Source organism: Meleagris gallopavo, chromosome 8 (genome assembly GCF_905368555.1).
Source record: "Meleagris gallopavo chromosome 8, MGAL_WU_HG_1.1, whole genome shotgun sequence".
In the NCBI taxonomy this organism is placed as follows: Eukaryota; Metazoa; Chordata; class Aves; order Galliformes; family Phasianidae; genus Meleagris; species Meleagris gallopavo.
The window spans coordinates 11,052,104-11,062,583 of record NC_139411.1 but is presented as its reverse complement, the minus strand read 5'-3'; the positions used below and the strand labels follow the sequence as shown (position 1 = coordinate 11,062,583).

Sequence of the window (10,480 nt, the reverse complement as noted above, 5' to 3'; positions counted from 1 at the left end):
TGCTTGGCCATGACAGCATGAGGTGGCATGGTCTACCAGTGCCACAACCACACACTAGTGTCCAGCATGGCCACAATAATGTAGTGTGGTCTGGCACATGTGGCCACAACTGCATGGTCCACCAAGGCCGCAAGAGCATTGCACAGTCCAGTAGGGCCATAGCAGTATGGCATGATATGACCCAGTTTGGTATGGCAGCACAGGGCCACAACAACATGTAGTTCCTCTGGGCATGGCCCAGGATAGTATGGAACAGCCCATGCATGGATCTTCTCTCCCACTGCCGCACATCCCATAACAGTTGGCATGGGCTGAGTAAACAGGGGACTTGGAGTCATGACATCAGCAGGTCGTGCCTTTATTTCAATAACTTTGTAAATCTCTATTCCCTTCCACTCCCCAACAAGCCCTTGGGTTGGACACTCATTAATCATCACATCAAGACCCCAAAACCACAACAATATGGGGTTTCCTCCCCCACTATAGTGTCATGCACGAGGTCCCCATCTAGACCCACGTCTATCAGACAAGCTGGTGGCCAGAGCTGCTCAGCCATTCCATGCAGGGATGCCAGCCCGTCGGGATGCTAGTGGCCTCGATTCTGAGTGTGGGGGAGAGTCGCTGGCCTGGGGCTGGGTGAAGACACGGTTGCGGGCACCATAGGGCCCACGGTGCTGCCGGCGTGGTGGCAAGCAGAAAGGGGCCCTAAAGGCCTCCTGGAAGCCCCGTCGGAAGTTCTCATTGAAGTATCCATAGATGATGGGGTTGGCGCTGCTGTTGAAGAACGCCAGCCAGTGGGCAAAGGGAAAGATGTAGCCAGTGACCAGGTGCAGCTGGCGCTCGCTGAGGTGCCCGTAGTCTGTCAGCAGCATCAGTGTCCAGAGGGGCAGCCAGGAGAGAGTGAAGAAGAGGGCCATGATGATGAGCATGTTGATGACCTTTGCCTTCCTACGGGACACCTTCCTCCCCTCGGGCTCCTCGGGTCGGGTGCTGCGGGCGGGTGCTGCTGACTTGAAGAGCTTGAAGGCGATGCGAGCATACATGACGACAATGAGGGCGAGGGGTGCCACGTAGATGTGGGAGAAGAGGACGGTAGTATAGATTCTCCTCATCTCTGTCTCGGGCCAGGCCTCCCAGCAGGAGTACAGGGGGTAGGAGTTGTTGTAGGTGTCCACCATGAAGTGGTGCTCTTCCCTGGTGACAGTTAGGGTGATGGCGGAGGGGCACATGATGAGCAGGGCCAGTACCCAGATGATGGCGATGGTCACCAGGGCTTTCCTCAGCGTCAGCTTCTGCCGGAAGGGGTGGACGATGCAGCGAAACCTGTGGGGTTTGTGGGACCTCCTTATCACACCTCAAGGAAGCAGCCAGGTGCATTAGCATGGCTTTGACCTGGAGGTTCTTTGAGTTTCCAGTTTACCATCACCACATCTCTGAGCAAAGTGGGAGGTGAAGAGAGTGGGGATGTGGTGCTCCATGGTGTCCAAGCTTGGGAAGAGGGCCATGCCCACGATGGGATACCCCAAAGAAAGGAAGGTAGCCCTGTGGTGGGACTGGAGTGTTACATGCATTGGGAATTGCCCAAACACCATGCAGGATGAGGTGTCAGGATCCCCCCATCCAAACATACCTCTCCACCGCGATGGCCACCAGTGTGAAAACAGAGGCGGAGACAGACATGCCCTGTACCAGGCCACTCATTTTGCACATGGCATTATCAAAGGGCCACCCTGCAAACACAGAGGGAGTGTTGGGAATAGTGGGCTGGCCCATGTCCCCATGTCCCCCCCCACATCAGCCCTGAGGTTGAACATGTTTGCCTCATCAACATCCATCAGCAACTCCCTCTAGATGTCCCCATCCACCATGTGATGGTAAATCCTGGTCCTAAGAGGGGGAGCTGTGTTTTTTTCTTCTTATTCATACAGACACGGACTTCAGCAGTATATAAAATGGACTGTATATCCAATGGACTACCAAAAAAAAAAAAAAAAAAAAAAAAGGAGATGTGTATTACACTTTCCAGAAGGTTGTAGAGCAAGATTTCTGTTGGACTCCAGCTGTTATCAGAGAGACTGACCTTTGGGTCCTTGATCTGCTGGGCTTTAATTTGTTTTCCCTGCTAAGGTATCTTCGGGTGTGGCACAGCATTGGGACACACAGATGATATCATGGAGCCAAAATGCCACCCAAACCCTTTTTACCTTTGAAACTTTGAAAAAAGACCCTGTGCCCCTTGGAAACAGGAGGATGTGACACCCTGCCTTGCCTGGGCATGAGGCCACAATTAATAAATTGCATGTGGCAGTAATTATATAAATACTCTGCCCTGGCTGTGGCTTGTTCCACTCGATATAATGGAAACCAGCATTATGGCTTTGAACCTCCATCAGATATGGCTGAATGCCCACCTGCCACCCTCCTTGAACTCAGCACAAAAAATGGGAGAGAGTTTTGGAGGCAGCCCCTCAGGGAGAGCAAGAAGAAGGTGGATGGTGTCTCTCAACACTTCCCTTCCCCATCACGTCTCACCCCATGCCCTGCTCACCTGTGATGAGGTTGTCCACCAGGGTTGTAGGCATGCAGAAGATGCCCACCAGCAGGTCGCTGATGGCAAGGTTGAGGATGAACATGTTGGTGACCGTCCGCATCTGGCGGTTCTTCACCACTATGAAGCACACCAGGATGTTGCCAATCATGCACATGAGGAAGATGAAGGTGTAGGCTAGGATGAACATCACAGCCACAGGCGAGGAGTGCTGGTAGTATGCCAAGAAGGTGTAATTTTCCTTCAGGAGCTGGCTTTCACTGGCGTTAGCCCAGCTGCCATTGGAGGGGTCTAAGGAAGGGAAAGCAGAAAAATGAAGATAGAAGGGGAGATGAAGCAATGGTTCCCTTCTTTTCCTAATGATCTCAAATGTGGGGAGTCCCAGCCATATTTCTGCTTCCAGCACATGGGGCTGGATTAGCTCAGCAGGTGGGATGGCTCGGCGGTGTGGATGTTCCTCAAAGCTCAGAATTAATTTTTGATGAAAGGTTAAAGAAGGACAGCAGGCATCTTGTTCTCATGGGATTTTCCTAGGGATCATGCAAGGAAAGCAGGGCATGGTAAGAAGCCCACCTCTCGCTGCACTACAGTGCTCAGTCCATGCAGGAGATGCATCTGTGTGGACTGCCATGCAGTTGGTACAGGAGCATGCAGAGTGTCCAGGTAGGAGGACCCCCTGTACTCTTCCACATGCAGCCTTAATTATACATAATTATTATAATTACCTGCAGCCAGGAGAGCTCCTGCTGGATGGGGAAACGTCATTTTGCCACTGCAGACCTACTGGGGGAGCAGATCCATGCACCGGTCCCCGGCAGGGATGTGGGAGGCTGCTGAGCAGGGGGAGAGACACCCTGCATGCTCATTGGCTGCAGTTTTCAGGCAGGGAAAGGGAAACGTTGGACTGGGCAGCAGCAGAGCCCGCAGCAGCACTGCCTGATACCTATATTAAGCCCAAAACTTTGCCTGACTTTATCACCCTGGACTGCAATCCCTTGCAATGTTACCGGGTGAGAAATAAGAGGATGCTCCGAGAGGGAACTGGAAGGAGAGGTGAGAATAAAAAGCTCTGCGCTGGATGGGGATGCGTCCTCCTCGCACTCCTCGGCGGTGGGGACATCCCCGGGTTGATGGAGAAGGAAAAACCGCAATGAAAGGAGGAAAAAGGATCCCTGCTTTGCGACTCACCCCCACTTGGCTCCGGGTGCCGCAGCGCCTGCATCAGGAGGTGGGGAAGGAGGTTTCCTCCAGCCAGGGGTCCCCGCTGCTGAGCATTGCTCCTGTGCCGCCGTCACCGCTGCTTGCGGATGCGGCAGCAGCTCGAGGAAAAGGGGGGGGGGGGAAGCATCCTCCCATTGCCATGGATACCGGGGTACCCACAGGCGGCTCAGCGAGGCTGGAGCCGGAGCAGTTCTGCTCGCCCCCAGCACTGCAGATGTGGTCACCTGGCTGCTCAGGTTCCCTTGACTCCCACTGTGTCACACCTGGGTCTGTAGGGCAAGGCAAGTCCAGAAGTCACATGCTGCCCTGCGTGGTGGTGGGCATCCCACAGCCCCTTGGGGGAACCCCCCAGCATGCTTCCTCCTGGCGGAGGATGCAGGGAAAGCTTTCCCTCCTACATTCCAGTGCCTGGGAGCTAAAGGTCCTCCTAATTCCCCACAGCACCATGCTGTGACCCCCCTGCATCCTGTTGAGAGCCCTCCCTGCAGCCCCCTCAGCATCCTCTCCGCGACATCCCTGCAGCCCCTTGGCACCCTCCTTGCAGCCTTGGGAAGACCTTGGGACACCACCCTGAACACGTGCACACACGTGTGCCCATCACGGGGACTTTGTGGGGACTCTGGCTCCTTCCAGCCCATTGCTGGCAACCAATAATGCATCAATGCAGCGAACACAATGCACATCACACATTTAATCAGGCATTGGGCACATCGTGCCAGCAGCTGGAAGCCATGGGGAGCTCATGGGCCAGGGAGCACTCCTCCAGGCGCCGGGCAGCAGCAGGGTCATGTCAGGCTGTGGGGACGTTGCCCTCAGGTGACAGCAGCAGCTCAAAGGGGACCAGGGGCTGGACGAGCAGGCGTACAGCAGGGCACACAGGGTTGGCACGCAGGTTGAGGCTCCGCAGTGAGGACATGGTGGCCAGTGCCTCTGTTGGCACCTCTGCAAGGGGGAACAAAGGGAACAGGATTTGTGAAGGGGAGGGTGTTTTTATTACAAAAAAAAAAAAAAAAAAAGAAACAACAACAAAAATAGAACAGGTTAAATGCAGCTGCAAAGCCCGGTGCTGCTCATAACAATATGTATGGGCAGCAAGGAGCAGCAGCAGTGCCCATGCTTACAGCTGCCTGAACCCTGCTGCCAACTGCTCCCCCTCCTTGTCCTGCTTTCCCAAACAGAACGGGTGGAAAGGAGAAAACAGGCATTAAAACACAGGAAGAAAGAAAGCAAGAAGCCTCTTTCATAATTAAAGCCAGCGGTAATTTTCCTTTGATCAGAATATAATGATAACAGTGACAAAATCCAGCTCGCTGGGATGAAAGGCTGCTGGGGAACCAGCAGGCATCGGAGGAAACCAATGATGGTCCAACCGGGGAGTGTGCAGCTGCATGGTGGCATCACCCTTAAGCATGAAAAATAATGCTGTGGTATAACTGCAAGGAGCAGGGAAAGGGTTAAGAGCCCTGACGTTAATATATGCATCACTACTCTGCAGGTTAAGAGCTCCTTGAGATGAAAGGGGTGGCTGGCAGCACTGAAGGGCTTTTTCCGGAGCCTAGGGCTGCAGGCAGGCACTAATCGATGTGCTCATCCTCCCGTTTCCCTAGAGAACATCACCCGCTGCCTCGAGCTGCGGTTCAGCACCTCCCAGAAGACTGAGACCCCCTCCAGCAGATATCTTGAATCTGGTTTGGCCCTGAGAGCAGCTTTGTCTCCAGTGCAGCAGAAGGGAATGGGCAGAACCAGGAACCACGTGTGGTTGGAATGGCAGCACCAAAACCTGGTGTGCAAAGCCACCACCAATCAACCTCCATCCACCTTTTGTAGACTGCCATGCTTTTATCCAGAGCAGGATCCTCAGTTTGTTATGGAGCTGAGTGGTGCAACCTGGGTCCTGAGTCATAAAAGGTGGACGAACCTTCATCTCCACACCACTAAGACATGCTATGCTGGCTGGAAGCGTGCAGGCTGCTAGATAACAGCATGAGGATGAACTTTCAGGTGCTTCAGCATCGTCTCCAAAGACAGAGATGATGCTGGTCTTCTACCAGCCATAGCAGCAAGCAGAGGGTTCAAAGGCTGCATGGCCATCAAGGAAAACGAAGATGTGTGCTGGCTAAGCTCACGCTAATGGGTTCTCCTCAACTCTCCTTTGCTGCTGAGCACAGTGAAGAAGAGGTAAATGTAAATAAAAGCTCACAAATCATACAAAAAGTTCAGCCTTTGGAGGCTTTACAGTAACCCAGTGGACTTCATCGTGGTCCCAGACCATACAGCCATGAACCATTGAATGGAGGAGCCCGGAGGGGTGGTGAAAAGGGATACGGTCACATCCACCACTTTTCCGCCCCAGCCCCCTCCCTCTCACCTGCGATCTCGTTCCCTTCCAGGTTGATGCTCTCCAGTGCAGGGGCAGCCGCCAGGGGCTCGGGGAAGTGCCGGAACTTGTTGCGGGCGAGGTTGATGGTACGCAGGTGCAGCAGGGAGCCCAGCTCCTGGGGCAGGCGGTGCAGGAGGTTGCCCTCCAGGTTGAGTTCTGGAAGGGGAACAAAGCTGATCCTCCATTCTATGCAGCAAAGCTCCCAGCGGGGGACTCCTCCAGCAGCCAGGGCTGCTGTGCGGAGCTGTATGTAATGCATGGATGTGCTCTAGGCTGGTGTTGTGCTGACAGGCTGTCTCCTCACTACACAAAACATACTGAGGTGCTGGGGAGTGTCACAGAATCATAGAACGGCTTGGCTTGGAAGGGACCTTAAAGATCACTGCACTCCAACTCCCCTGTCGTGGGCCGGCTGCCCCCCACCAACTGCGTTGCAGAGCCGTGGGATGCGGTACAGAGGGATGTGGGCGGTGGGCTGGGTGAGCTGAGAGGGCTTTCCCAACCTCAGCCGTCCTGTGACGGCAGGCCGGCCCGCGCTTACCTCGCAGCTGGCTGAAGGTGATGGCGAAGCGTGCGCCGAGAGCCTTCAGCTCGTTGTTAGCCAGCGAGATGCGGTGGATGCCCTGCGTGACGCTGCGCACCGCCTTGTAGATGCCGGCGGGGAAAGCCACCAGCTTACAGTCGGCCAGGTCTGCGGGGACAGCCGGGTGAGCGGCGGGGGCAGCTGCACAGCGCCCGGCCCCAGGCTGCCAAACACGCGGCCCTCCTGCACGGCGGGGCCCCGCCGCACCCCGGCGCGGTGCGGGGACGGAGCGGCGCGGCACCCCGCCGGGGCTGCGGCCTTACCCAGCGTGTCGCCTTGGCTCTCCACCGTCTCGTTCACCCTCCTGGCCACGCGGGCCACCGCCTCGCCCATCCTTCTCTGCATGGGGGCGGCCGGGGGGGGACACTGCGGGCGAGACGGAGGCGGCGTTCCCCGCTGCTAAAAATAAAGCGCTGGGACATGTGCTCTGCCGGGGCGGGCGGGGGGGTGCGATCCGCGGGATCCGCGGGGCTTCGCGGGAGCGGGGCTTCGCGTGGGCGGCGGGGAGGGCGAGGGCTCTCCGGCGGACTCCCGTCCGAGATAAAACCGTGCGGACCGAGCCACGTGGCGCCGCTCCCCGCGCCGGGAGCCGAACCCGGGTCCTCCGGGCGGGAGCCGGGAGCCTGGAACCGGGAGCCCTCCTCCCCGCCGGACCACGTGTGGCGGCGGGCGGGGACGGCGCGGCCCCGCCCCGCGGGGACAATAGCGCGGGGCCATGGCGTCGGCGGGCGGCCGCCAGCACAGCCAGAGCCGCGCCATCCCCGCCCGCCCCGCGCCGCACGGAGACGCCGCTTCGCTGCCGCCCGGCTGCTGCACCACGCCCGGCGGCACGCTCTTCTCCACCACGCCGGGAGGTAAGAGCGCGAAGCCCTAAACGGCGCCCCGGATTTCAGCGTTCCCCGCGGCTGGGCCCCGGAGGGAGGCTAGGCCGTGCCGCCCGGAGGGGGCGAGGCTGCGGGCGGAGGGGGTCGGGGTCGGTGGGGGTCCGGGTCCCTAAGGGCGGCACGCCGCGGGGGAGAGCGCCCAGGAGACACGGACGCGTCCCCCGGCCCTCCCGCCGCAGGCACCCGCATCATCTACGACCGTAAGTTCCTGCTGGAGCGCCGCAACTCGCCCATGGCGCAGACCCCGCCGTGCCAGCTGCCCGACATCCCCGGCGTCACCAGCCCCGGGGCCGGCGACGAGCCCAAGGCCGAGCCCACCAGCCCCAGCAATCAGGACGGCAAGCCAGCGGCCGGTAAGCGGGCGGCCCCTCCCGGGCGTCCCCGAGCCGTGGGATGCCCACGTGCCTCTCTTGGTGTCTCTTGCAGGGGACGACGCGCAGTTCGAGATGGACATCTGACCGGGCGCCCGCCGCTCTCCTTCGCCATTGCCCCGTTTATTGGTCCGTTGTTTGTTTGTTTTTTTTTTCCCCTCCTGTTTTGTTTTGGTCTTTCGCCGCATCGCCCCGCTCCATCCCCTTCTCTTAACTGGTCTTAAGGAACAGTGCCTGGAAATGGAGGTGCTGCCTTCTGGGCTCCCATCCTGGGCCTTCCCTGGGAAGTTTCAGCAGCCACGGCACTGGGAAGGTGCCGGCATCTCCGTGCAGTGCAAACTCTTGGGTCCGGATTAGACCCCTCCGGCACCTGGGCTCCCAATTTCTATGGGGCCGTACGTGGCACAGAGCCCTCAGTTTTCCACTTTTTGGTACTAAAAAGAGGGACAACCACGATACGGGGAGAAGGGAGGGCCGAGCGGCAGCGTCTCTTCCCTCAAACCCCAATCTGTGCCATGGGGTTTGGGGTGGGCTTCATCGCCGGGTGCTTTTTGGGACGCTGTGAGCAAGCGAATGCGAGTGGAAGTACGATGCGCGTGCAGCTGAGTGCTTGTGACACACACACAGATATATATGTTATATAGAGAGAAATATATTTTTCCTTAAAACGTTGGCCCTCGGGGGTCAGGCACGGCCCCGGAGCAGCCGGGGGACGCAGTGTGGCGGTGGGGAAGGTGATGGCCATCAGCCACGCGGTGCCTTGCGGGACAGCTGCTCTGCGAGCCAAGAAAAAAAACAATCAAGGACAAAGCGAACTTTCTACAGCTTTCTACGACATTTCTACGACTTTCTACTGATTATTTTTCTCTTTGTTTTGTTTTAAACGGGATTCTGGCTGAAAAGCAAGGAGTGCCCGGCGTCTCGGGGCAGCTTCTCTGCTGTTCAGGGTTGTCGGTGGGTTTTTTGGTTTTCCTGTCTCCTGCACAGGCGGAGGAAAGCTCCCACCGGTGGTTGCTGTTACAGTGAGGTCAATAAAGATCTTGGTTCTATGACAGTGACACGTGTGGGGTTTCTTTGGCCTTAGCCCCATTTATCCACGTGGTGATTGCTCTTCTAAAGCAGGATGTTTGCAGGGCAGAAGCATCTGCAGGGCATGGAGGTTCCTGAATGTGTAGCTGGAGAGCTACCAAGGAAAGTCCCGCTGGGGACGTACCGGCAGATGGCACAACCACGAGGCGCTGTGTCAAAAAGCTGTTCCAGAAAGATCCAAAATGTGCTTTTTCTGATGGTGGCTTCCAAAACCAGGTGCAATGCTGGAACAGACGTGGTGGAAAGGTGCTTCAGAGGCCTTCACCGGCTCCCTGTTCAGCCAAGGGAAGGAAAACTCACAGGAGGAGAATAAAAGGTTTTCTGGAGCAGGGAAAGAGGCAGACAGCTGCCCAATGCACACTTTCACTTCCTTTTCTGAACCTTAGGAGAGCGAGGGGTGCTTTGGGGTCCCCCATCTCATCCAGAAGTTTGCAGCAGTGCCCCACAGCAGTGCGACTGTTGAGGAAACTGCAAATTCCCAGCCATTCCACAAACTGGTGTGACATGCATTTTTGCCCCAGGCTCAGCGTGAAGATGCGTTTAGCATCAGGGCATGGCATCACTGTGGGTTCACGTTTCCAACTGATGCCTGAAGTCCGCTGCAGAGCAGAGGCCAGACTGCAAACCTAAGTTGCTGGGGCCTGCAAAGCTCAGGCTCCCACAGGCGGGGGGAAGCCTTCAGTGCTCCATAGTGTTGGGGCTGCTGGCACACCCTGCTCCCCAGCCTTTACCATTTTCGGGCTGCCTCCAGGCTGCGTTTACATTCCTTTCCCTCCTTCCTGGTGACACCGACAGCTCCTTCTCCCTTTTCCCTTGGCCTGCTGGGCTTCTGTAAATATTTATGCACTGTGCTGTCAGTGCCTGCTGCAGGGCCGGGGCATTTCGGGTCTCCAATGGGGAAGGCTCCTGAGTCTTCCCTGTGGGGCTGATGTGCTTCAGGTGGATTGTCTGGTTACAGAGGAAGGACAAACGCGTGTGCAGCTCAGCTCTGGGGCATTCGGGAGGACACGTGCCAGCTGGGTGGCTCCCTGATGCCGGAGTGGGATGGGTGCAGGAGATGGTGGGTGCCTGGGGAGAGGGAATGGGGACGTGGCTCAGTAAGACCGAGTGATCTTAGAGGTCTTTTCTGACCTTTATGACTCTCTAATTCAATCCAATGAATGTGCTGGGGGCTGTAGGGTGTTTGGGGGCAATGTACCAGGGCGTCCCCAAGGGATGGGAACCGTGACCAGGGGACTGCTATATACTAACGGTCCCAAATGGGCCTGGGTGCTGCTACACTCTTGGGGATACCTCGAGGGGAAACTGATTGGATCTGGGGGCTGCAAAGTGCCGGGGATACCCGGTAGTAAGCTGTGGGGTCCCAAAGTGGAAAGGTGCAGACCCCAAGGGCTGCGGGCTGCA

The 10,480-nt window shown here is 57.3% G+C and overlaps 3 protein-coding genes across 3 annotated transcripts; 1 reads left to right on the top strand and 2 right to left on the bottom strand.

The window, feature by feature from the left end:
• Nucleotides 1-354: 354 nt before the first annotated feature.
• NPFFR1 (neuropeptide FF receptor 1) lies at nucleotides 355-3,065 on the bottom strand (the record flags this gene model as incomplete). The annotated part of the gene is made up of 3 exons (XM_010714312.3): nucleotides 355-1,323; nucleotides 1,631-1,730; nucleotides 2,549-3,065. Coding segments are annotated over 3 exons (1,392 nt in total), but the record flags the coding sequence as incomplete, so codon positions are not given.
• A 1,375-nt stretch (nucleotides 3,066-4,440) lies between these two features.
• LRRC20 (leucine rich repeat containing 20) lies at nucleotides 4,441-7,330 on the bottom strand. Its single transcript, XM_085229003.1, has 4 exons — nucleotides 6,996-7,330; nucleotides 6,691-6,840; nucleotides 6,138-6,305; nucleotides 4,441-4,711 (listed from the first exon to the last, which is right to left on the bottom strand). Exons 1-4 carry the CDS (start codon nucleotides 7,075-7,077, stop codon nucleotides 4,560-4,562), a joined length of 552 nt encoding a protein of 183 aa, XP_085085129.1. The 5' UTR covers nucleotides 7,078-7,330; the 3' UTR covers nucleotides 4,441-4,559.
• Nucleotides 7,331-7,389: 59 nt separating this feature from the next.
• On the top strand, nucleotides 7,390-9,045 carry EIF4EBP2 (eukaryotic translation initiation factor 4E binding protein 2). The gene is made up of 3 exons (XM_085229004.1): nucleotides 7,390-7,586; nucleotides 7,796-7,969; nucleotides 8,043-9,045. Exons 1-3 carry the CDS (start codon nucleotides 7,448-7,450, stop codon nucleotides 8,072-8,074), a joined length of 345 nt encoding a protein of 114 aa, XP_085085130.1. The 5' UTR covers nucleotides 7,390-7,447; the 3' UTR covers nucleotides 8,075-9,045.
• Nucleotides 9,046-10,480: the final 1,435 nt, after the last annotated feature.

Coding starts and splice junctions, on each gene's coding strand:
- LRRC20 (XM_085229003.1), bottom strand. CDS start 7,077: ATGCAGAGAAGGATGGGCGAGGCGGTGGCCCGCGTGGCCAGGAGGGTG. Junction 6,841..6,995: donor GAGCCAAGGCGACACGCTGG/GTAAGGCCGCAG, acceptor CTGTCCCCGCAG/ACCTGGCCGACTGTAAGCTG. Junction 4,712..6,137: donor GGAAGGGAACGAGATCGCAG/GTGAGAGGGAGG, acceptor TCCCCCTTGCAG/AGGTGCCAACAGAGGCACTG.
- EIF4EBP2 (XM_085229004.1), top strand. CDS start 7,448: ATGGCGTCGGCGGGCGGCCGCCAGCACAGCCAGAGCCGCGCCATCCCC. Junction 7,587..7,795: donor CTTCTCCACCACGCCGGGAG/GTAAGAGCGCGA, acceptor CTCCCGCCGCAG/GCACCCGCATCATCTACGAC. Junction 7,970..8,042: donor GGACGGCAAGCCAGCGGCCG/GTAAGCGGGCGG, acceptor TGTCTCTTGCAG/GGGACGACGCGCAGTTCGAG.